The 26,935-nt window shown below is 45.1% G+C and overlaps 1 protein-coding gene across 4 annotated transcripts in view; it reads right to left on the bottom strand.

The window, feature by feature from the left end:
• Positions 1 to 26,935, bottom strand: part of LOC140491290 (collagen alpha-1(XXVI) chain-like) — a 214,319-nt gene that overhangs the window by 42,789 nt on the left and 144,595 nt on the right. For all 4 annotated transcript variants that reach the window (XM_072589269.1, XM_072589270.1, XM_072589267.1 and 1 more), the window contains exons 4-7: positions 25,973 to 26,034; positions 14,460 to 14,580; positions 6,266 to 6,310; positions 286 to 375 (exon numbers count right to left, since the gene is read on the bottom strand). In XM_072589269.1, the coding sequence (XP_072445370.1) occupies positions 286 to 375; positions 6,266 to 6,310; positions 14,460 to 14,580; positions 25,973 to 26,034 (318 nt within the window). The remainder of the gene's footprint in view (positions 1 to 285; positions 376 to 6,265; positions 6,311 to 14,459; positions 14,581 to 25,972; positions 26,035 to 26,935) is intronic.

The raw sequence follows: 26,935 nt of genomic DNA, 5'->3' as shown, positions 1-26,935 counted from the left end.
TGGAAACCCATCTGAAACTCCAATGTTTAGCTCAACTAATCCACACCTGCTCTATCTTGACTGGCCTTGCTATGAAAACACCACCCATTCCTGGAACCAGTTAGTACAGAGAAACTAATATCCACATCCTAGTGAACTAGAACAAAGCACAGAAAAGTGAGTGGAACTGAAGTAGGCTGTGTTTCATCAATGGTCATTTCAGAGCTGTTGACTGAGGACCACCCGTGCTGGCTGTCTGTTTGTATGAGTTTGTGCCAAAGATCTGTGCTTGCAAAATGTACATACCTGTTCGTCCAGGTGTCCCCGCCTCACCCACTTCTCCCATCTTCCCAGGGGGACCAACAGGCCCAGGAAGGCCAGGTGGTCCCTGGGAACCTGAAACAGAAATACCACAAACAACGTTTCACTGAGCAACACTGAACATTATGGAATTGAACAACACTCATTGTCTCATTCAACTTCTACTCTACCTGATCAGGATGGTCCAAGTGGATCACTTCAATCCCCTCTCTCCAACTTTTCCAACAATGTCAGAATTCATTATTAAGGACACAATGACACTTGGCCACCTGATCAACAGGGATTTACAAAAAGGAATCGTATTCTTTCACGTATGGGATCTGGGCCTCACTGGCATTTGTTGTCTGTCCCTAATCACCCTTAAACTGCATGGCTCACTCTGCCATTTCAGAGGGCAGTAAAGAGTCAGTCACATGGCTATGGGTCTGGAGTCACACGTAGGCCAAACCAGGTTAGGATAGTAGCTTCATTCCTTGAAAAGACAGGAATGAATCAGCTGGGTTTTTATGACATTCGCTGATAGTTTCACGGTCACCAGCACGGAAATCCGGTTTTCAATTCTGGATTCTTTGAAATGAATTAATGAGATGAATTTAAATTCCAGCAGCTGCCATAGTGGGATTTGAACCCATGTCCTCAAAGTATAAACTGGGCTGCTAGATTCATACCCAAGTGACATGATCACTACACCAATAATTCTCCACTCAGAGTAGTGTTTAAGGAAGTAACTAGCAGCATCAATAATGGGTCAGACCAATAGATCTGGTATATTTAGCTAGCCAAAGATATTCAAAAGGTGCCACACAAAAAGTTTTGCATAAGATAGAGGCCCTTAGGTTAATAGTAATATATAGTCACAGAGAAGGAAATTGTGTACAGTTCTGGTCACCACACTACCAGAAGGATGTGGATGTTTTGGCAAGGGTACAGAAAAGGTTTATCAGGATATTGCCTGCAATGGGACATTTTAGCTATGAAGAAATGTTGGATAGACTGGGTTTGTTTTCACTGAACTCAGGAGGTTGAGAGGCAACCTGACAGAAGTTTAAAAGATTGTGAATGGCATGGATACAGTGGAAAGTATGAGGCTTTTTCCCAGGGTGGAGGGCTCAATTACCAGGGGACACAGGTTGTAGGTGCAGGGAGGGAGTTTACAAGAGATGTGGGAGGCAAGTTTTTCACACAAAGACTTGGTGAGTACCTGGAATGCGCTGCCATAGGAGGTGGTGGAAGCAGACATGTAGTAGCATTCATGAAGCACATTGACGAATACATGACTAGGAAGAGAACAGAGGGGTATGGATCCTGTAAGCAAAGACAATTTTAGTGTGGAAGGGCAAAACGTGTTGGTGCAGGCTCAGAAAGTCAAAGGGCCTGTCCCTGTACTGTATTGTTCTTTATTCTTTGATTAAATCCAGAAAATGGAAAGGAAGAATGAGCAAGTTATTTTGGGGTTGGAGGCTGTTATTAGTAGAGAGTTGGAGTCTCCACCAATGAAAATGTATATTAATAACTTTGAGAAAGGGGTTGTCTGTAATGGATCTAAGATTACTATTAGGTGAGAAGTTGTGAGGTGGACACACAGGCTGCAAATGGGGTAAGTAAGTGGGCAACAAGGAGACTGATAGAGTATGATGCGGGCAAGTGGAAGGTTGTTCACTTTTGATTTAAAAAAAGAAGAGCAGATGATTTTAGATGGTTTCAGTAACACAATCCTGGCAGTCAGAAGCAGATGATGTTTTTGACACAAACCAAGGAAAGTTAACTTACAGGTTATGGTCACCTGTGTCTCACTGTAGGAGAAAATAAATGGGGCATGTAAGCAAAGATTTTGAATGCAGCAAAGATGGCTTTAATCTTCATGTAGATTCACTGGAGCAGAGGGCAGGGGTACCATGAAAAATGAACTCATTTCACCAGGACCTTCTCCTACAGCAGCTTGTTCAACAGCCACTGGAGGCTGGTCATTTTAGTCCTGATAATGTGCAATGAACTGGCTCAAGGAGCCAAATGGCTGACTTATGTTCTTATTTCTTTGGTCAGTAGGAACTGTAGGTATAGGAAATGCAGGTTCACAATCTGATGACCTCCTCACTGTGACGGCCCTGCAGTAGGCGAAGGAAGAAATGGCCCAGGCAGTTAGCACTTGGAGAACTACTGAAGAACAGGCACTTGCTGAGCACGAGGCAGGAGAAGACTCTGTGGGATCAGCAATCAGACTTTGTCCACATGGAAAGGGAGGGACAGGAGCAGCTGACAGGAACAGGAGTGTGGGAGGTATGGCTTTCACTGCCCAGAGGCTGCAGCAATGCGATGAGTCATGTGACCATCCAGCTGCCTCCTTGGTGCTGCCATGGAGATCCAGGTCCAGCAGCATCAGGGTCAGCTGGAGAGACACGCGCTCCTGCACTCCGTCACCATGGCCACTGGTCCCTGGACTGAAGACATGGCAACACAGAAGGCAGGGACCTTAAACCTGCAGAAGGATTTAGACAGGTTAAGTGAATGGGCAAAAGCTTGGCAAATAGAATATAATATGGGGAAACGTGAGGCTATGCACTTTGACAAGAAGAATAGATGACCTGCATACTTTTTAAATGGGGAAAGACTGCAGAAAGCTACAGGACTGAGGGATTTGGGAGTTCTCCATAAACCACAAAAAGCAAGAATCCATATTTAGTGAGTAACAGGGAGGGAAATGGAATGTTGGTCTTTATTTTAAAGGGAATGGAGGGTAAAAACATGGAAAACTTGCTAAAACTATACATAGCTTAGTCAGACCCTAGCTGGAATACTGTAAATAGTTTTGATTCCCTTATCTAAGGAACTATATACTGGCATTGGAGGCAGTCCAGAGAAGGTTCATTAGTCTGATATCAGGCATGTTATGGGTTACAGAGAGATATAGATAAGCTGCAGAGCTGGGCTAAGAGGTGGCAAATGGAGTTTAATGTGGAAAAGTGTGAGGTGATTCACTTTGGAAGGAGCAACAGGAATACAGAGTACTGGGCTAATGGTAAAATTCTTGGCAGTGTCAGTGAACAGAGAGATCTCAAACTCCATTTACATAGATCCCTGAAAGTTGCAATCTAGATTGATAGGTTTGCTAAGAAGGCATTTGTTGTGTTAGTTTTTATTAGTAGAGGGACTGAGTTTCAGAGCCACGAGGTCATGTTGCAGCTGTACAAAGCCTTGGTGAGGGCCACACTTGGAATATTTCTTATAGTTCTGGTCACTGCATTACAGGAAGGGTGTGGGAAGCTTTGGAAAGGGTTCAGAGGAGATTTACTAGGATGTTGCGTGATATGGAGGGAAGGTCATACGAGGAAAAGCTGAAGGATTTGAGGCTATTTTCATTACAGAGAAGAAGGTTGAGAGCTGACTTAATTGAGACAAATAAGATAATTAGAGGGTTAGAAAGGGTGGACAGTGAGAGCCTTTATCCTTGGATGGTGATGGCTAGCACGAGGGGGCAGCGCTTTAAATTGAGGGGTGATAGATCTAGGACAGATGTCGGAGATAGTTTCTTTATTTAGAGAGTTGTAGGGGTGTGGAACTGCCTACCTGCAACAGTAGTAGAAGCACTGACGTTAAGGGCATTTAAGTGATAGACATACATATGAATGGAAATGGAATAGTGTAGGATAGATGGGCTTCAGATTGGTTTCACACGTTGTTAGAACATCGAGGTTCGAAGGGCCTATACCATGTTGGAATGTTTTATGTAAAGTTCTATGTAAATTAGAGCAGGACTTATACACTTAATGGTAAGGTCCTAGGGAGTGTTGCTGAACAAAGAGGCCTTGGAGTGCAGGTTCGTAACTCCTTGAAAGTGGACTCGCAAATAGATAGTATAGTGAAGAAGGCATTTGGTATGCTTTCCTTTATTGGTCAGAGTATTGAGTACAGGAGTTGGGAGGTCATGTTGCGGCTGTACAGGACATTGGTTAGGCCACTGTTGGAATATTGTGTGCAATTCTGGTCTCCTTCCTATTGGAATGATGTTGTGAAACTTGAAAGGGTTCAGAAAAGATTTACAAGGATGATGCCAGGGTTGGAGAATTTGAGACATAGGGAGAGGCTGAATAGGCTGGGGCTGTCTTCCCTGGAGCATCGGAGGCTGAGGGGTGACCTTCTAGAGGTTTATAAAGACATGAGGCGCATGGATAGGGTAAATAGGCAAAGTCTTTTCCCTGGGGTCGGCCAGTCCAGAACTAGAGGGCATAGGTTTAGGGTGAGAGGGGAAAGATATAAAAGAGACCTAAGGGGCAATGTTTTCACACAGAGGGTGGTACGTGCATGGAATGAGCTGCCAGAGGAAGTGGTGGAGGCTGGTACAATTGCAGCATTTAAAAGGCATCTGGACGGGTATATGAATAGGAAGGGTTTAGAGGAATATGGGCCAAGTGCTGGCAAATGGGACTAGATTCAGTTAGGATATTTGGTCGGCACAGATGAGTTGGACCGAAGGGTCTGTTTCCATGCTGTCCTTCTCTATGACTTTATAATTCTGGAGTGTAGTCCATCTGGTCCAGGTGATATATCTGTCTCCAGATCTTTCAGCATCTGTAGCACTTCCTCTACAGTGATGGTCACAACTTTCACTTCTGCGCTCCCCCCCCCCCCCCCCCCCCCCCCCACCAAAATGACTCTCTTGATGTTCTGATATGGCACTGGTGTCTTGCACTGTGAAAATGGATGCAGATGGAAATTAACATTGATAAGTGTGAGGTGATGCACTTTGGAGGAAATAACAAGAGAAGGACATTCAGTGAATGGCAAGACACTGGGAAGCTCAGAGGAACAGAGGGATTTTGGGATACTTGTCTACAGATCCCTGAAGGTGGCAGGACAGGTTAATTGGGTAGTTAAGAAGGTACATGGAATGCTTGCTTTTATCATTCATGAGATAGATTATAAGAGCAGGGAAATCAAGCTGGAGCTGTACAAAACTTAGTTAACCCACAACTACAGTACTGTGTGCAGTTTTGGTTACCACATGAGGAAGGATATGACTGCACTGGAGGGGGATCAGAGGGGATTCACCAGGATAATAGCCTGGGATAGAGCATTACAGGTATGAAGAGACTCTAGATAGACTTGGGTTGTTTTCTTTGGAGCAAATAGGATGAGGTGGGCTCTAATAGAGTAACAGGTAGACAACCCTTTATCTGAAATCCCAAAATCTGAAAAGCTCCAAAGTCAAAAGGTTTTTTTGTAAAGTTTTTTTCTCATTAACAAGGTTGTTTGGCATGCAAACAGTTAACCCAAGTCGACCCCCACTCAATGTGTATCACTCAGATGCAACACGTGGGGGCATGGCCCAGCACTGGCAGGCCTCAATTCCGCATCAAGGCCTGTTTTACTCACTGAGTCTGCTCCTCCTGTAAGTTTTAAAAAAAATTTCACCATCAAACTGTCACTTATTCTGAAATTATAAAAGTCTAAATTCCGAAAACCAGCTGGTCCCAGCATTTCAGATAAAGATAACATCTGTATAAGATTGAGAGGGGCAAGAACTGCTCCCTTAGGCAAATGGCCAATAACATGAGGCCATAATTTTCAAGTTAAAGTCAGGAGTTTTAGAAAGGATTTGAGGAAAAAGGTTTTCACCCAGAGGTGGAGGGGATCTGTAATCCACATCCTGGGAAGGTAATTGAGGTGGGCAACCTCACAACATTTAGAAAGTACTAGGCTGAAACCTTGAAATGTTATAACATTTAAGGCTATGCTCCTAGTGTGGGAAAGTGGGGCTAGCCTTGGTAGTAGTGGCAGTACAGTCTCAATATGTCCAGTTTGTTCCATTCTTGTTTCTGGATCAAACAGGCCACTCCAATTGTCCTGTCAGGTTTCTAGTAAGAGTGTAGCGGAATGGGGGTGACTTCAGCCAAATAAATCAAAGGATGAGATTCAAGCTCCCATTATTGGGAATGCCTAACAATGGGACCCATGTCAGAATGCTCACCAGGTGGTCCTCGCTCTCCTGGCTCTCCTTTTTGTCCAGGTGCTCCTGTTGAACAAAGATATCAGAGAGTTCAATAAGATGGATTGCTCCTGATCTGGTGAATGGTTGGGCTTAAGGAATGTAGTGGAACAGAGGGATTTTGGAGTTCAAGTTCACAATTTTCTGAAAGTGGAGTCACAGGTAGAAGGGTGGTGAAGAATGCTTTTGGCACACAGTCTTAATCAGTCAGGGCATTGAGTATAGAAACTGGGAAGTTATGTTGCAGTTGTACAAGTCATTGATGAGGCCGCAGTTGGAATGAGGATCTAAAATCTGGATTTGTCAGGAGCAACCATCTAGTGCGTGCTTTTTCTAACCACAAAATAGCTTCTTAATGCAAGTAACATAAAATAACTCAACAAAATGGCTTCTAGGAGCAATGGCATCTAACTCTGCTGAAAACTACATTCCTGAACTAATTGAAAGAGATTAGCAAACAATGTCCTGTTCATAATATGAATTATCAAAGTAAGATATGACATTATTAAAGTATCCTAAATTGACCTTGGAAACCAGGTGTCCCCGAGATAAAAAAGTGCAAAACAAGTCAGTTCCTAGGAAATATCATTGGTTTAATTTTATGTCTATTTGTCATATCATTTCATTTTATTGGATTAATTTTGCAATTAAGGCTGTTCTGTTTGCTAAGAGGAGAAAGTGAGGACTGCAAATGCTGGAGATCAGAGCTGAAAATGTGTCGCTGGAAAAGCGCAGCAGGTCAGGCAGCATCCAAGGAGCAGGAGAATTGACGTTTCGGGCATGAGCCCTTCTTCAGGAAGAAGGGCTTCCTGAAGAAGGGCTCATGCCCGAAACGTCGATTCTCCTGCTCCTTGGATGCTGCCTGATCTGCTGCGCTTTTCCAGCAACACATTTTCACCTCTGTTTGTTAAGAGACCTATAAAAGTTGTTTGTGTTTTAAGATTGTGTGCCACTTTTCCAGAGTACACAGAAGTGCTTAACCCCTGCATTCTGAATAACCTATGTCCAATGTCATAAAAGATTGTTAAATCTTGCTGAAATCAGACTGAGCTGCTCGTGTTTATTTGACTGATTGCAGAACAGAGAGGCCCCTCCCGGGAGGGTCTTGATCTTCAGGAGTATTGTGTTCAGTTTTGGTCATCTTGCTACAGGAAGGATGTTATTAAACTGGAAAGAGTACAGAAGACGGGGGTGAGGTATGGATTAAGCCAATGTGAGACATAGAGAAGCACAGAGTGTGCTGAAAACTTTTAAAATGTAACATTTGGCTGTGAACAAAGAGCTAAGCTGGGTTGATATGTTACACAACAAATTTGAATTTGGCTAATCAATTTAAATTATGCCCCAAGATACAAAAACCCAATCAAATTTGAAATTTACTGTTTTGACAACATCAAACCAATGAGACGATCCGATGTTTTGGGGTATAAAAATCAGGCATTTTGAACAGTTAGCCAGAGTGTCAAATAGCACCAACAGGCTGCCCACAGAGATCCTCTCTGAAAGGTACCTGTTCATATGAAATCTGTGAAGCAGAAGACCGAAGAAAAGAAGACTGAAAGATACAGAGAAGAATCGACACAGCTGGCTGATTTTTAAATTTGACTTTTTGTAAATCTTAGTTAGACGTTTTATTGGATCGGTGGGAGGTAGGTAAGTTATTCAGACAAAGGAGGATTACAGTGTAGATAGTTGCTTTAATGTTCTTTTCTTTGGGAGTTAATGAATAAATTGTAAAATTTTTTTCTTTAAATAGTGGAATTTATGGTAGTTCTTTGTCACTCGTAATTTTACAGATGACGAGGTGAGGTGAGCTTTTCTGTGTGCCTGGTTTAAATTAGCAGAAAGGGTAACCCCATATCACTTTCACTGCATTTACAGGCAGTAGCTTGCCACCACAGTCTGGAATCACAGAACATGTGGCCAGCCCTAACCATGCTGCAGAGGTCAACAGACAGATCAATACCCTGAGTGACAGGTGCTATATAGAGGCATCCAACACCTCTTTGAAAAAGGCTCAGAGGAGAGACTTGGCATTCCACAGCAAATTAACTTCTTCTTGAGGAGCAGTCACTGTTGTAATGCAGAAAATGTGACAGTTAATTCATACAGAGCAAGATTCCACAAATAATACTGCGGTAAGGAACTGATCACCTGTTTTCATGATGTTCATTCAGGTATTAGAGAATCCCTACTGTGCAGAAAGGAGCCATTTGGCCCATCAATTCTGCACCAGCCCTCTGAACAATATCCCACCTGATCCCCATAACCCCACATTTCCCATGGTTAACCCATCTGGCATGCACATCCCTGGACACTACAGGGCAATCTTGCATGGTCAATCCACCATAACCTGCACATCTTTGGATTGTGGGAGGAAACCGGAGCCCCGGAGGAAACCCATGCAGACAGAGGGAGAACGTGCAGGCTGCACACAGACAGACTCCCCAGGTAGAATCAAACATGGAGTCCAGGCACCAGAAGGGAAATAGTAATAGAAATAATTGCCAAGAAATCAAATGCAATCCTTTCTACTCTTCGTTAAAACAGCGCCATAGAGATCCAAATCAAAACTTCCCTACAGTCTGGAAGTGAACCATTCAGGTCATCCAGACCACACTAACTCTCCAAAAGGTATCCCAATCGGATCCACCCATTTCCCATGGATTGCACATCTTTGGACTGGGAGAGGAAACACCTTCCCGACACAGGGAGATTTGTGCAAACTCCATGCAGTGCCAGGGATCTGAGCAATCGAATCAAACCCAGGTCCCTGGCGCTGTGAGGCAGCAGTGCTAATCACGAATGCCACCATCCTGCTGTCAGATCCACCTGAAAGGGCAGACATGGCTTTTGTTTAATATGTCATGCAACAGACAACACCACTACAATTCACAGTCACTCACCCCCGATTCCAGTTCACAATCAATCACCCCCCTGAATCCATTCCAGTTCACAATCGCTCACCCAAATTCCAATTCACAGTCACTCACCCCGAATTCAGTTCACAATCACTCATCCTGGATTCCAGTTCATAGTCACTCACCCCCAATTCCAGTTCACAGTCGGTCGCCCCGATGCCAGTTCACAGTCACTCACCTCCGATTCTAGTTCACAGTCACTCACCCCAGATTCCAGTTCACAATCACTAACTCCCGATTCCAGTTCACAGTCACTCAACCCCCCGATTCCAGTTCACAGTCGCTCGGCCCGATTCCAGTTCACAGTCACTCAACCCCCCGATTCCAGTTCACAGTCGCTCGCCCCGATTCCAGTTCACAGTCGCTCGCCCCGATTCCAGTTCACAGTCGCTCGCCCCGATTCCAGTTCACAGTCACTCACCCCCCTGATTCCAGTTCACAGTCACTCACCCCCGATTCCAGTTCACAGTCACTCGTCCCGATGCCAGTTCACAGTCACTCACCTCCAATTCCAGTTCACAGTCACTCAACCCCCCGATTCCAGTTCACAGTCGCTCGGCCCGATTCCAGTTCACAGTCACTCAACCCCCCGATTCCAGTTCACAGTCGCTCGCCCCGATTCCAGTTCACAGTCACTCACCCCAATTCCAGTTCACAGTCACTCACCCCCCTGATTCCAGTTCACAGTCACTCACCCCCGATTCCAGTTCACAGTCACTCGTCCCGATGCCAGTTCACAGTCACTCACCTCCAATTCCAGTTCACAGTCACTCACCCCCTGATTCCAGTTCACAGTCACTCAACCCCCCAATTCCAGTTCACAGTCACTCACCCCCCGATTCCAGTTCACAGTCGCTCACCTCCAATTCTAGTTCACAGTCGCTCACCCCCGATTCCAGTTCACAATCACTAACTCCCGATTCCAGTTCACAGTCGCTCACCCCCGATTCCAGTTCACAGTCGCTCACCCCCGATTCCAGTTCACAGTCGCTCACCCCCGATTCCAGTTCACAGTCACTCACCCCGGATTCCAGTTCACAATCACTAACTCCCGATTCCACTTCACAGTCACTCACCCGCGATTCCACTTCACAGTCACTCACCCCCCTGATTCCAGTTCACAGTCGCTCGCCCCGATGCCAGTTCACAGTCACTCACCTCCAATTCTAGTTCACAGTCGCTCACCCCTGGTTCCAGTTCACAGTCACTCACCCCGGATTCCAGTTCACAATCACTAACTCCCGATTCCAGTTCACAGTCACTCACCCACGATTCCAGTTCACAGTCACTCACACCCCGATTCCAGTTCACAGAAACTCACCCCCGATTCCAGTTCACAGTCACTCGCCCCTGGTTCCAGTTCACAGTCACTCACCCCGGATTCCAGTTCACAATCACTAACTCCCGATTCCAGTTCACAGAAACTCACCCCCGATTCCAGTTCACAGTCACTCACCCCCGATTCCACTTCACAGTCACTCACCCCCCGATTCCAGTTCACAGTCACTCACCCCCGATTCCAGTTCACAGTCACTCACCCCTCTGATTCCAGTTCACAGAAACTCACCCCTGATTCCAATCACAGTCACTCACTCTGATTCCAGTTCACAGTCACTAACCCCCGATTCCTGTTCACAGTGAGTCACCCCGATTCCAGTTCACAGTCACTAACCCCCCATTCCAGTTCACAGTCACTCACCCCTGATTCCCAGTTTACAGTCACACACCCCGATTCTAGTTCACAGTCACTAACCCCCCATTCCAGTTCACAGTCACTCACCCCTGATTCCCAGTTTACAGTCACACACCCCGATTCCAGTTCACAGTCGCTCGCTCCCGATTCCAGTTCACAGTCACTCACCCCTGATTCCCAGTTTACAGTCACACACCCCGATTCCAGTTCACAGTCGCTCGCTCCCGATTCCAGTTCACAGTCACTCACCCCTGATTCCCAGTTTACAGTCACTCACCCCAATTCCAGTTCAGTCGCTCACCCTCAATTCCAGTTCACAGTCACTCAACCCCCCGATTCCAGTTCACAGTTACTCACCCGCCCGATTCCAGTTCACAGTCACTCACCCCAATTCCAGTTCACAGGCACTAACCCCCGATTCCTGTTCACAGTGAGTCACCCCGATTCCAGTTCACAGTCACTAACCCCCGATTCCACTTCACAGTCACTCACCCCTGATTCCCAGTTTACAGTCACACACCCCGATTCCAGTTCACAGTCGCTCACCCTCAATTCCAGTTCACAGTCGCTCGCTCCCGATGCCAGTTCACAGTCACTCGCCCCTGGTTCCGGTTCACAGTCACTCACGCCGGATTCCAGTTCACAATCACTAACTACCGATTCCAGTTCACAGTCACTCACCCGCGATTCCACTTCACAGTCACTCACCCCGGATTCCAGTTCACAATCACTAACTCCCGATTCCACTTCACAATCACTCACCCCTGATTCCAGTTCACAGTCACTCACCTCCAATTCTAGTTCACAGTCGCTCACCCCTGGTTCCAATTCACAGTCACTCACCCCGGATTCCAGTTCACAATCACTAACTCCCGATTCCAGTTCACAGTCACTCGCCCCTGGTTCCAGTTCACAGTCACTCACCCCGGATTCCAGTTCACAATCACTAACTCCCGATTCCAGTTCACAGTCACTCGCCCCTGGTTCCAGTTCACAGTCACTCACCCCGGATTCCAGTTCACAATCACTAACTCCCGATTCCAGTTCATAGAAACTCACCCCCGATTCCAGTTCACAGTCACTCACCCCCGATTCCACTTCACAGTCACTCACCCCTCTGATTCCAGTTCACAGAAACTCATCCCTGATTCCAATCACAGTCACTCACTCTGATTCCAGTTCACAGTCACTAACCCCCAATTCCTGTTCACAGTGAGTCACCCCGATTCCAGTTCACAGTCACTAACCCCCGATTCCAGTTCACAATCACTAACCCCTGATTCCCAGTTTACAGTCACACACCCCGATTCTAGTTCACAATCGCTCACCACCGATTCCAGTTCACAGTCACTCAACCCCACAATTCCAGTTCACAGTCACTCACCCCCGATTCCAGTTCACAGTCACTCACCCCCGATTCCAGTTCACAGAAACTCACCCCCGATTCCAGTTCACAGTCACTCACCCACGATTCCAGTTCACAGTCACTCACCCCCGATTCCAGTTCAGAGAAACTCACCCCCGATTCCAGTTCACAGTCACTCACCCCCGATTCCACTTCACAGTCACTCACCCACGATTCCAGTTCACAGTCACTCACCCCCCGATTCCACTTCACAGTCACTCACCCACGATTCCAGTTCACAGTCACTCACCCCCGATTCCAGTTCAGAGAAACTCACCCCCGATTCCAGTTCACAGTCACTCACCCCCGATTCCACTTCACAGTCACTCACCCCTCTGATTCCAGTTCACAGAAACTCACCCCCGATTCCAGTTCACAGAAACTCACCCCTGATTCCAATCACAGTCACTCACTCTGATTCCAGTTCACAGTCACTAACCCCCGATTCCAGTTCACAGTCACTCACCCCTGATTCCCAGTTTACAGTCACACACCCCGATTCCAGTTCACAGTCGCTCACCCTCAATTCCAGTTCACAGTCACTCACCCCCGATTCCAGTTCACAGTCACTCAACCCCCCGATTCCAGTTCACAGTCACTCAACCCCACAATTCCAGTTCACAGTCACTCACCCCGATTCCAGTTCACAGTCACTCACCCCGATTCCAGTTCACAGTCACTCACCCGCCCGATTCCAGTTCACAGTCACTCACCCCGATTCCAGTTCACAGTCACTCACCCCGATTCCAGTTCACAGTCACTCACCCGCCCGATTCCAGTTCACAGTCACTCACCCCAATTCCAGTTCACAGGCACTAACCCCCGATTCCTGTTCACAGTGAGTCACCCCGATTCCAGTTCACAGTCACTCACCCCAATTCCAGTTCACAGTCACTCACCCCCCGATTCCAGTTCACAGTCACTCACCCCCGATTCCAGTTTATAGTCCCTCACCCTGATTCCAGTTCACAGTCACTCACCCCGATTCCAGTTTATAGTCCCTCACCCCGATTCCAGTTCACAGTCATTCACCCCCGATTCCAGTTCACAATCACTCACCCCCGATTCCAGTTTATAGTCCCTCACCCCCGATTCCAGTTCACAATCACTCACCCCCGATTCTAGTTCACAATCACTCATCTCTGATTCATCTTCCTTAAATTATTCTTTTATGATTGCTGACCCTCTGTCACTGAAAACTGTTTATTCTTAACTCGATTTTAAGGTGATTCAAAAAACTTTGAAACTTCCTCTTAACATCTTTGTTCCAACACGAAGAGCAGCTCTCCATCTAACTGAGCTTGCTAATCCCTTGTATCATTCCAGTAAATCTTCTCCACTTCTTATCCATCACTTTGCCATGTTTCATAAAGCATGATGCCTTGTCTCTTACACAATTCTCCAGCTGAGGCCAAGGTACAGTTAAAGGTTTAGTATTGGCTTATGTGTTGTTGTATTCTGGTCCTTTAGTAATAAAGCCAAGAATTCCATTTTTTTCAAACACAGTTTTCTCAGCTGCACTAACATAGTTTCAGTTAGGGAGGAGTTGGGACTGTTCTCCTTTGAAGAAAAGGAAGATTGAAAGAAAATTTGATAGATGTTTTCAAAATCATGGCACAGAGACAAGCTGTTCACATTGGTGGGAGAACCAAGGACATAGATTTAAAGTTAAATTTAAAAAAAGGTAAAGAACTCAGGATGCTGGAAAGCAAAACAGAAATTGCTAGGAAAACTCAGCTGCCTTGTCAGCATTTGTAGAGAGAGAAACACGGTTAACGTTTGGAGTGTACCTGCATTCTGAAGAAGGATTGAAATATTAACTCTGCTTTCTGTCCACACAGATGCTACCAGACCTGCTGAGCTTCTTCAGCAATTTCTCTCTCTGTTCATAGATTTAAGGTAACTGCCAAAAGAAACAAACTCTACAACAGGACAACCCTTTTCTTCAAGTAGGGTGTGGTCAACATCTAACCCTAACCCTGATCAGGTTACTTCCTTCTAACCATAATGGACTCCAAGTGCAGTCCTCCCATTCTCACATCAGCACCTGTATCTTTCCCCTGAATTCTCATGTCAGCATCAATATTTTACCTTTCCCCCCCAAAACCAAGTGATGAATCATGCCCAAGATGATAGTGTGATGATGGTGGCACTAACCTCTTGGACCTGGCGGTCCCCTCTGTATGATCATATGGTTCTCCCAAGGCATAGCGGTATCTGATGTCTCATTGGCTGCAGATGGCACTCCAACAGTATCTGTAAGATGCAGCTCAAACATCTGGAATAATAGCACTGCTGAAGTTATTATTTATTATCTAAAGACTGTTTCTTTAAAGTCAAATCCATCTCAATAACAACTTCCTGTTAAAAGCAAAAGTGCATTTGAACCAATTGTAAAATGAGCGAAAGCCTGACCAATCCAATCTTTCCACAGAAGACTACCCTGCAAGTATTCATCCGCTTAAAGCTTTCTGACTCACCTCCCAGACCGTGATCAGAAAATATGGAAAATGCTGCTGTTTGGGAAACTGGAACGTTATGATGTGGCTGTGGAGGACTGGTCCCAGTATGGTGAAAAAATGAGACCCTTTTTCAGGCACACAGGATAGAAGGGAATCACTCGCAAAACATCATTCTCCTGACTGCTTGTGGGGGCCCAACATTCAGCATCATAAAGGGTTTAACCGATGCGGCGACCCAGAAGTCAAAATCTTTTGACTGACTGATAGAAATCGTAGCGGATCACTCTGAGCCCAAACCATCTGCTATGTTGCAGCACTACAGCATGGCAAATAGACTTCCTGGGAATTCTGAATTCTTGACAAAGTTGTGGAAATTGGTGGTACACAGATTATGAGTCAGCATTTTGGGAAATGTTAAGAGATTGTTTTGATTGTGGAATTAACCTGGTTTTGTTGAGGAGGATGAGCAGCAAAAAGGAAAACCTTTTTTAACCCCTTTTCCAAACTCTGCTAGTTGTTAAAGGGGTAGAGATGACAGACAGTAGAGTTGAATGCTCTTCCTGTCGGATGCAGGAGGTTGTGGAACAGTTGAGTGTCCCCGGTGACCAAATCTACAAGAAATGTGTCCACCTGCGGCTCCTCTCAGACCACCTGGTTCAGTTGGAGCAGCAGCTGGACACACTGAGGAGCATACAGGAGCCAGAGAGTGTGATAGACAGTAACTCCAGGGAGGCGACTACACTGCCGGTTCAGTCAGGTCGATGGATGACTGTCAGGAGAGGTAGGCAGGTATTGCAGGAGCCTCCTGTGGCTATCACTTCTCAAACAAAGAAACCATTTTGGATAAAGTTGGTGGGGGATAGCCTCTCAGGGGAAAATAACAGCCACGCCTTTGGCCCTACAACTGGCTTTCCTGTAAAGCAGGGTATGGTAAAGTCCAAGTGAGCAATTGTGATCGGGGATTCTCTGGTCAGGGGCACAGATGTGCGTTTCTGCAGCTGTGAGTGAGACTTCAGGATAATGTGTTGCCTCCCTGGTGCCAGGGTCAAGGATGTCTCCAAGCGATTGCAGCAAATTCTGAAAAGGGAGCATGAACAGCCAGAGGTCATTGCATACCTTGGTGCCAATGCCATAGATGGGAAAAGGAATGAGGCCTGCAGAGTGAGTATAGGGAGTTAGGGAGGAGGTTAAAAGCTTTCTAGATTACTCCCACTGTCACATGTTAGTGAGAAGAGGAATAGGAAGATAGGACAGATGATGCAAGGGGCAGGTATTCAGACATTTGGATCATTGGGATCTCCTCTGGAGAAGAGGTGACCTGTGCAAGAGGGAGAAGTTGCACTTGAACTGGACGGGGACCAATATCTCGGGTAGGGAGATTTACAAGATCTACTTGAGAGAGTTTAAATGAGTCTGGCCAGACTATGGGACCTTAAACAGAAGTGAGACAAAAGTGAAGGTTGAGGCTGATCCAGATGTTAAAGAGACCAATTGAGGTAGACAAGGCTGGCAAAGAATGTGGGAAAACTGGTGGAGTTAAACTGCATTTAGTTCAATGCAAGAGGCCTGACAGATAATGCAAGATGCGTGCAGGGCATGCATGGAGATATGGGTCTGGCATATCATTATTACAGAAACACAGCTGAGGGAGGGTCAGCACTAGCAGCTGAATATTCTGGGATCCAGATGCTATAGGTAGGATAGAAGGGGAAGCAAGAGAGGGGGGGTGATTCTGGCAGTTTTAATTAGGGAAAACATCACGGCAGTACTTAGAGAGGATAATCGACCAGTGAAGCCATATGGGTGGTGGAACTGAGAAATAAGAAGAGGCTGATCACTCTGATGGGATTGTACTATAGGCTCCGGATTAGCCAGCAGGAAATGGCGGAGCAAATATGCAGGGAGATTGCAGATAGCTGTAAGAGTTAAAGGATTAGAATAGTAGAGGATTTTAACTTTCCAGACATAGACTAGGCCTGCCATACATTTAAGGACTTGGATAGCAAAGAGTTTGTTAAGTGTATTCAGGAAAACCTTCTCAATCAATAGGGAACAGGCAAAACTCAATCTCCTCTTGGGAAATAAGGCAGGGCAAGTGACTGAGGTGGTAGCAAGGGAGCACTTTGAGACCAGTGATCATAATTCAATTAATTTTAAAATAGTTATGGAAAAGGATAGGTCTGATCTGCAAGTTAAAGTCCAAACTGGGGCAAGGCCAGTTTTGATGGTACTAGACAGGAACTTTCAAAAGTTAATTTGCGGAGCCCAAAACCTTTTAAAATGGATACTGGCAATCTGTATGAAGTCATTGGGAGGTATCCCACAGTATCCTTGGGAAGATAAAAGATACCAGGACCAAGATCTCGATAGACCTAGAGGCCGACCTAAATACACGAAGGCTTGGCTGCTCCCTATGAACATTGAAACATCTAGAGGAACTGGGCATCATATGCCCAGTACAATTTGCTGAATAGGCCACACCAGTCGTCCCTTTTATAAGCTGAAAATGTGTTGCTGGAAAAGCGCAGCAGGTCAGGCAGCATCGAGGAGCAGGAGAATCAACGTTTCTGGCATGAGCCCTTCCTCAGGGATGAGGAAAGTGTGCTAAGCGGGCTAAGATAAATGGTAGGGAGGAGGGGTGTTGGAAATGTGATAGGTGGAAGGAGGTTAAGGTGAGGGTGATAAGGTGAGGGTGATAGGCCGGAGTCCCTGCTATAAGACTTGACAATTTGGTCTGTCTCTGTGACAGTCAACAGAGCTTCCCATTTTGACAGACGGAGAGGACTTGTATGCACAGCTGGCTGGGGGGGGGGTGGGGGGGGGGGGCACATATTTTCTAAATTGAATACGATCCTTGCCTACCTCCAGCTGGAGCTTAAGGGTCATCCAAGAAGCTATAAACTGTAAATCTTCTCAAACAACTGTATGAGTACACTCACTTGCACTTGGGGTATCTCTTCGGCTTGCGCCATCTTTGAAAGGGGTTTTCGAGAACATCCTCCAAGGGCTGCGCAGACTGGGGGGTTTATCTGGATGACATTTTAGTCTCAGGAGCTACTGCAAAGGAACATGTGGAGAGTTTGGAGGAAGACCTATAGCATTTTTCTAATGCTGGTATTTGATATAAAGGGAAAAAATGGATGTTCCACGTAAAGTAGGTGATATACTTCAGGTACAGAATCGACAAGGACAGATCATACCCTGATGAAGAGAAGGTGCAAGCCATAAGAAAGGGCTCTGACTCCAAGGAACACAGTGGTTTCAAAGTTTTACCTAGATCTCAAAAGTTATGAGGGGGAGATATGGTCCATGTAAGGAACTTTAGTGATGGCTCTCCAGGAGTCCCGGGAGTTATTCTTTAAAAAATGAGCCCAGTATTGTACACGGTCTAAACCAGTGAGAAGATTGCAAAAGTAAAAGAAAACATGCTGACCACCTCCAGCAGGAGCCCTCCACGGAGACAATTGTTTCAATGGATGGACCGCCAAGCATGGGACCCCTGCAATTACTCTTTGATGGTCTTCACAGTAGACACATTCACTTTTTATTATACAACCCCCCACCAGACTCAGAAAGCAATGGGAATGGGATATGAGCAAAACAACACAAGAGGCTTTATTGTCACTGGAACGAGGGGGAACACTCTGAATTGGATATGTGACAAACATTTCAAGGCCCATGAGAAATCACGAGTTTCAAAGAATCTTCCTCAATCTATTTCCATTTGCTGCAAAGCTGCTACTAAAAACATTAATTCATATTCTTGATCTCCAAGCTGCGGAAGCCAATGAACAGAGCAGACGTGCTGTCAAGAGTAGCACTACCTATGAAGAAATGTTGAGGATACTAAGACAGAATATGAAACCTTTCAGATTCAATGAGAAGCAACATCCCCACATGCTCTGGAAGTCATCAAGTCAGCAAAGATAGGGAACCTTAACAACAAATACCTTGCTCAAATCAAGCCAACTACATAACAAGATGCTACAGGAATTTGTGGTGTCAGGCAGGTCTGAAAGCATTGGCTGCTATAAGGGAACATTGAGATTGTAGAGATGAAGGATAATCCATAGTGCCATCTTATACAAAGGATATGGTCATTATCCTAAAGGAGGTGAAAAGGCATGTCCATGCAGGACATTGAGGAAATAAGTCAAGTCTGAGGAAGGCAAGAGAAGTGTTCTATTGGCCAAACATGGGCAATGTGATGAAGGAGAGCATCTGTTAGTGTAGTGCATATATACTGTATGTATATATGTACTGTATTCATATATTGCAAAAGAGGCACACACATCCATTTTTCCCTTTATACCAAATACCATTCCTGTGTTTGACAAATGAACTCAATCCACTTTGAGTGCTGTGTACACAATGACTAAGAACATCGAGCCCATGAAAGGATCTACATAGCTGACATGTGACCAAGTCCAGGGTTTGTCCAGCCATTCCCATGAATGTGGGTGAGATGCTGGTGGTAATGTTTGAGCTTATTGCCACACTGTGCACTGCCCCACCAATGCGGCTATGTCAGCATCCAGTCCTGGCCACCAGACAAAACTTCTTGCCAACGTCTTCATTTTGGAAACCCCTGGATGACTCTGGTGGAGTTCTGCCAGTATCTGGTGATGAGCTTTGCTTTGCTCCCACAGTAATATGCCTTCCTCTACTGGTGATCTAGTCTCTCTGGGTCCAAAATGGTTTCAATTCTGGTGCCAGCCCTTTGGTTTCCCCCACCACAAGCTGTTTCAGTTTTGCCAAGACTGGATCTTTCTGCATCCGAAGTCTAATATTGTTAGCCGTAGCTGGAAGTATGTCCAGAAAGTTTAAAACCATTATGGACTCTTCCAGTGGCAGTACCACTGGTGGTGTATCTGCCAGTGGGAGGCAGCTCAATGCATCCAATTTGCCATTTGGCTTCCTGGACGGTGGTCCAACTTGTAATTATACGTGCTTGGTATGAGAGCCTACCAGTGAATTCAGTCTGAAGCTAGGGACAGCACTGCCTCATCCTCCTTAGGTAGATCTAACAGGGTGTGTGGTCCGATAAGCATACATCATAGAGGTTTTGGTGGCAACTTCCTGACTCCAAATATGACTGCCAAACCTACCTTCTCTATCTGGGTGTATTTACATTCTGCATTCGCGAATGTCCTGGGTGCATACGTTCCTCTCCATTGGGCCATCTATGAGCTAATGCTACTCCAATGCCATACAAGGAGGCATCTCATGTCAGCACCAGATCTCGCTTGGGATCTTAGCATGCCAACACTTTAGCGGATGAGAGCTGTTTTTCACTTTCCTGAAGGCTACGGCTTGATACGCAACCACCTCCAAGGCTTACACTTTTTTAAGAGTTGATGCTAAGGTGCCAGGATGGACGCCAGCTTATGTATGAACTTCCTGTAATAATTCACCAGCCCAAGAAAAGACCCCAGCTCCGGTACAGATGTGGGAGCCAGGGCACCTTCGACCGCCATCACTTTATTTTCCAACGGGTGTAACCCAGCCTTGACAATTTTGTCACCCAAGTACAGCACTTGGGGTGCCTGGAACACACATTCTTCCCTTCTAAGACATAGGCCTGCCTGGGAGAAACATCAAGTTCTCTAAGTGTTCCTATTGGTCTTCCCAATAAATGGTGACCTGGAATAAGGTTACAAATCAGACAACACCAGGTTATAGTACAACAGGTTTATTTGGAGGCACTAGCTTTCGAAGTGCTGGCCCTTCATCAGGTGGTTGAGAAGCAGGATCATAAGGCACAGATTTTTAGCAAAAGATTATAGTGTCATGCAGCTGAAATGACATATTGAACAAAGCTAGATGATGTCTTTCATGAATGGGTTTGCTAGTTGTGGTTCTTTAATATGTAAATCCCAGCAATTCTTTTAAGTGACATTCTCAAGATAACTTCAGGTTTTATAACAAAAGGTGCCATCTCAGCTCAGACAATGCATTAAAGGTGTGAGGTTAAAATCTGTCTGTGTCCCAATCTTGAGTCAGACTGGTTCTATTTCTAAAGTGGAATTTTTTTAGCAAAATAGAATGTATGCAGGGTACTTGGGGTAGACCTTGTAAAATGTTCTCCTTCATCCATTGAGAAGTGGCACAGGCTAACAATGCCCCAAATGGCAGTCTCAAATATTGGTACAAACTCTCACAGGTATTATTTGTAGCATTCTATCGGGAATCCTCATCTAACCATAATTGCAAGTACGCATGGTCCATGTCCAGCTTCGTGAAGAACAGCCCTTCTGCCAGTTTGCATGCAAGTCCTCCAAGTGAGGAATTGGTTATTTATCAAGCTGTGAAAAGAGGTTTATAGTTTGTTTAAAATTCCCACAAAGCTGAACCGATCAGTCGGACTTAATAATTGGTATGACTGGTGTTGCCCATTCACAAAATGGACTGGTTTGATGATTCCTTCACTTTCCAGCCATCTGATTTCTGCTTCTGTTTTTGTCCATAATGCAAATTGCACTGGGCGGGCCTTGCAGAATTGTGGAACTGCTTCCTCGTCAACAAGCTTCCTCATCTTGTCTCCTTTCATAGTTCCTAGACCTTCCTGAAAAGCTTCTGGGCATTTCATGAGGTCTTCACTCAAGCAGCCATTTTCTAATCGAAATACGTTGAGCAAACCTCAGTGAATCTTTCTAAACCAATTTTACTCCAAGCTTGGGTCCAACCCTTTTACTATCATCACTGGTAACTGAAACAGTTGCTTCTCATAAGAGACCGATACCAAAGTCGTACCCTTAATCTGTAAAGGTTCCCCAGTATAGGTTCTCAGTCTGGCCAAAGTCTTGTGCAAATTTAAGGGTGAGAGTTCAGAGTGAATTTTGTTAAAGACCAGTTCTGCGATCACCGAAATGGCTGAACTGGTATCAAACGCCATTAAAACTGGATGACTGTTTAAACAGATGCTTATTTTGATTGGTTCTAATTTGGATGTTGCTAAGCAATTTAACACTTGCAGACCATATGTAGGTGGACTTTCCAGAATATGCACTCTCCTGGATACCGGTATATGAGTTCCCTTACTCAATTCTGGCCTAGTGAGACTCCTTTGCTGTCTCATGGTCGTAAACCAGCAGCAACTATAATGGTTTGCTGGCCTGGATCATGAAGTGAACCTTAACCATTTGGCTGAGGCTCGGCCTTGTTTTGGGGTTTTGCTGTGGGCTGATATGTCGTGAGTGAGGCTATGGAATTACCTTCACCCAAGTAGTGTTCCCCAAGCTCAGTCAGCCTGGCGAAGGTGTCCACTTCCATTGGATTTACCCTGCAACTTATATGTTCTATTTGCTGCATTTTCCAATGACAAAGCCAGTTGTAGTGTCTGTTGGAAGTCCAGTTGGGCTTTGGCTAGAAGGTGCTTTTGCATGGCTACATCATTAATCCCACATACCAGACAGCGGCTCAGCATCTCATTGAGGCTTAAACCAAAGTCACATCGCTCTGTCAATCATCTTTATGTAGTTAAAAGTCCTGAACTAGATTCTCCTCGTTCTCCAATTGCTAAGTAAAGCTGATAGGCATCTCAGAATTAGAGGTGGCTTAAGGTTGCAATATTCCTTAATTAAATCCGTCAACTCTTCAAAGGTTTTAGTATCTTGTGCCTCAGGGAAAGTTAAGCTCTTCATAACTGAAAAAGCTGTGGGTCCACAACCTGTCAGGAGAATTACTTGTTGCTTTTTATTCACCCCAATGTCATTTGTCCAGAAAAAAGAAGACACATTCTTTCCTCAAACTGGGCCCAGTCTTTGACGGCAGAATCAAATGAGTCAAACTTCTCAAATAATGGCATGATGCCAGAAATGCTTAACCACACTCAAAGTCGACTGTTGCGAGTGAATTTCTTGAGGAGCATGCTTTTCCTTAGCTGCCACTGAAATAACTCCACAGAGGCTGGTACCATGTCACTAAGTCACCTTTTATTTACGTGTGGAGAGTTTTTAACATTGATCTGGCTCCCTTGCTACTAGCTCAGAGTGACAGACTGTCTGACATTCCTGTTCTTTTTTTTTCTTTTTTTTTCTTTTTTTTTCTAACCCCCGAGTGGCCAGTGACAAGCAGTGCCCTTCACATCAAAGGGCAATGCTGTGTGATCAAAACAGTGGAGGGGAGGGTAGGGACTAAATCAAAATAGAGTTGGAGGGGGAAATAATGCACTCCACTCCCTGCGGCACCCACCTCTCCCTGAACAACTCCAGGGTGTTGGTGGACACCGCGTGCTCCTTCTCCAAGGACACCCGGGCTCTAACGTAATCCCGGAAGAGGGGCAGGCAGTCGGCCCTAACGACCCCCTCCACGGCCCGCTGCCTGGACCTGTTGATGGACAGTTTGGCCAGGCCCAGGAGCAGACCCACGAGGAGGTCCTCGGACCTGCCCTCCCTCCTCCGTACCGGGTGCCCGAAGATCAGGAGCGTGGGACTGAAGTGCAACCAAAAGCAGAGGAGAAGGTTTTTAAGAAAATCAAAAAGGGAGTGCAAACGATCACACCCAATATAACATTCCTGTTCTTATCTTGGGTCAGCCAGCGCTCTGTGATTGGACCAGGTTAAAATGCATGGGATCCACTGTGACTTGGCCATTTGGATTCAGAATTGGCTTGCCCATAGAAGAGAGAGGGTAGTGATGGGAGGGTTTTTCTGGCTGCAGGTCCATGATTAGCAGTGTTACGCAGGGATCTGTGCTGAAACCTCTGCTGTTTGTGATTTATATAAATGGCATGGATGAAAACTTGGATGGGTGAGTTAGTAATTTTGCAGATGACACAAAGATCGCGGGAATTTTGGACAGTGTAGAAGTTTGTCAAAGGATACAGCAGGATATAGATCAGTTGCAGATATGGGTGGAGGCATGGCAGATGGAGTTTATTCCAGGTGAGTTCAAGGTGCTGCACTTTAGGCGATCAAATGTTAAATCAAAGTATACAATTAATAGCAGGATCCTTAATAGCATTGATGTACAGAGGGATCTTGGGGCCCTAGATCCATAACTCCCTGAAAGTGGCCACACAAGTGGATAGGGTAGTAAAGAAGGCAGATAGTGTGCTTGCCTTCATTGGTCAGGAATTGAATACAAGAGTCAGGAAGTGATGTTGCAGCTTTATAAATTAGGCCATTCAATTCTGGTCACCACACTACAGGAAGGATGTGCAGGTTTTGGACAGGGTGCAAAAGAGGTTCACCAAGATGCTGCCTGGATTAGAGTGTATGAGTGAGAAGCAGAGGCCGGACAAACTAGGATCTTTTCCTCTGAGCAATGGAGGCTTATAGAAATCTATAAAATTATGAGATGCATGGTTAGAGTTGATAGAATCTTTTTTCAAGAGTTGAAATGTGTAATACTAGGATGCATGCATTTAGGGTGAGGGGGGAAAGCTCAAAGGAGATGTGAAGGGCACTTTTATTACACAAAGAAAAGGAGGAGTCTGGAACGCGCTGCCAGGGGCATCAGTAGGGACAGATTTAATAGGGGCATTTAAGGGGCTTTTGGATAACCACATAAATAAGCCATGAATGGAGGGGCACGGACCTAGGGTGGGTAGAAGGTATTAGTTTAATTTGGATTCATGTCTGCCACAATATTGTAGGCTGAAGGCCCTGTTTTTATGCTGTATTGTTGTATGTTCTATGTTCTATTAACAGCCCAATCAGGGAATTAATACCCTATGAAGTCCAACTGGCAGACCTCATTACAGAGATCTATGACTCTATGAATCACAACATTGATGACGCATCACATCCCAGGTAGAGCATGGATTAAGCTGGGAATCAAGCTTTTCCCCAGACAGGAACTAGACATCTCATCACTGTCGATAGCAATTCTGACTAGGAGTTAGATGAGCTAACATCAATGTCTACAGTGAGATTGTAAAACACACTTCAGTTATTACTGATTTCCAGACATGAAGAGATGCAACAATGCACAAGTAAAAACAAGTAAAAATTTTATTAATGCTTGGGAAATTCAGCATCACACATCATCGTCTCCACATTCCCTCAATCAAACAGGAAGGTTCAGGTGCCAGCAAAAATTGTGATGTTCATTGAATTCAAATTTCACCATCTCAGAACATTACCTAGGGGCTCGGCATTACCAGTGTGATTACCACCATGTCTGCACCTCCCCTGTGAACATGCATGAAATGATCGGATGACAAGTGCTTCTAAATGGAAAATCCTCTGCGTGAGCAAGTGCAGCCATTGGAGGCATACCCTACTTGCCAATGAGGTAGAATGTGGTGTCTAATGGAGGATTATTAAACTCCCTGATTTCATAATAATAGCCAGGATTCGTATGAATTTTACCTGTGCATTTCTCATGAGTCATTTCCCAAACTCCCATCTGACCTTTCTTTTCCTCCGAGAATCCCTACAGTGTAGAAACAGGCCCTTCGACCCAACAGTTCCACACCGACCATCCAAAGAGTAACCCACCCAGACCAATTCCCCTACCCTATATTTCCCCCTGACTACCCCTAACCGACACATCTCCGAACACTATGGACAATTTAGCATGACTAATTCATCTAACCTGCATATCTTTGGACTGTGGGAGGAAACCAGAGCACCAAAAGGAAACCCACAGAAACACAAGGAGAATGTGAAAACTCCAGACAGACAGTCACCAGAGGCTGGAATCGAACTGGAGTTCCTGGCGCTGTGAAGTAGTAGTGCTTACCACTGAGCCACCGTGCAACCTCCTTCTTGAGTATCCTCTGCAATCTGTCATTTCTCCCTTATGTCCCTGTTCTGCCACTGCCAGGTTTGCATCCGACAGTTATCTCCATGCTTCTATCGCCCTGACTATGAGAAAAGGCCCATCACTGCCTTGTACTCAGAAGTATCTATTGCTCCACCTGCCTCTCTTACAGCCCTTCCTTTTTCTCAGATGTGCACCAACATCTTTGCTATCCCAAACCCCACTCAATTCCCCTTCAGACTCTGCCCACTGGTCAATCGTGATTACCCTTCCCTCCACATGAATGTCCATTTAGATCTAAGCAAGTCCATTCCTAGCCTTGACCTTACTGCAAAGCCATGAAAACATACATAATTCTGTTCTCGAATGATCGAACATCTGAACATTTAACATGTATTGAATGAGAAATTACTCCACATTCCAGATGGATTGATTATATTTTGACGTAAGTCAGGAAACAAGTAAAACATTTTTCTGCATTCAAATAAGTTTATTTACCTTATTCTCCAGAGTATTTAATCTCTCCTGTAGTTCAGCAAATTTGGTGCAGTTCATACATGCTGAAAGTAAAACAAGTATGTTTTAAAGTTTACACTTTGCACATCTCCACATGTACAAAAAAAACCAGAAACTGTATCAAGGCTTTTAGGAACAAAGAGCACAGAAGCAAGAGTAGGCCATTTGGCCCTTAGCACTTGCTCCATCATTCAATACGACCATGGCTGAAATTCTAGCTCATTCTGTTCCTGCTTTCTCCCCAGACTCTCTAATTCCTTTATCCCCAAGAACTATGCCTAACTCCTTTGGTTAACTCAAGAAAGCCTGGTTAGATTGGCCCCTACTAATTTATTTGTGCCTGGGAGAAAATCATCCACAAGGACAGGGATCGTTTTCAAATGAACCTTGTTATGACCAGCCGAGGGGGCAAGCGGATATTGAAGGGGAGCCAGCTCCCCTCTCCTGACACTGGAGCTTAATGATTCGGGGTGAGCTTAGAGCTCATTCATTGGGTCTGAGACTCTTTGGCACTTCCAGAAGTCAGGAATCCAAATTCTTTATAATGTTAGCTTAAGAAAAAAAATCAAGATCATCTTGTCTAAAATTCCATTCAGCTACCACACAATAGGGCCCTTTAACATGATATACATTTACCGACATATTTTCATGAATCTAGTTATGCATAAAAACATTTCACTGTCATTTCTCCAAGCTGCCCCATATCATTCACTAATCTTGTAAATTGCAAGGCTTCAGAACAGATCCCTGAGGAGATCCACTGCCTGATTTCTTTCCCAGAATGAACCTTTCCTATTTTTCACTACATTTTCTGCTGCCAAGAAAGTTTTCAATTGATGTGGGCAATTTGTCAATAATTCAAGGGTCTGGAAGTCTCCTTATGAGTTTCAATGGAGAAACTTTGCTGACTATCTTTGGAATCTCAGAATAAAGTATAAATGTTAG

The sequence above is a fragment of the Chiloscyllium punctatum genome, chromosome 19 (assembly GCF_047496795.1).
Source record: "Chiloscyllium punctatum isolate Juve2018m chromosome 19, sChiPun1.3, whole genome shotgun sequence".
In the NCBI taxonomy this organism is placed as follows: domain Eukaryota; kingdom Metazoa; phylum Chordata; class Chondrichthyes; order Orectolobiformes; family Hemiscylliidae; genus Chiloscyllium; species Chiloscyllium punctatum.
Note: the sequence above shows the minus strand (reverse complement) of the source record. Positions and strands in the feature narration are given on the sequence as shown.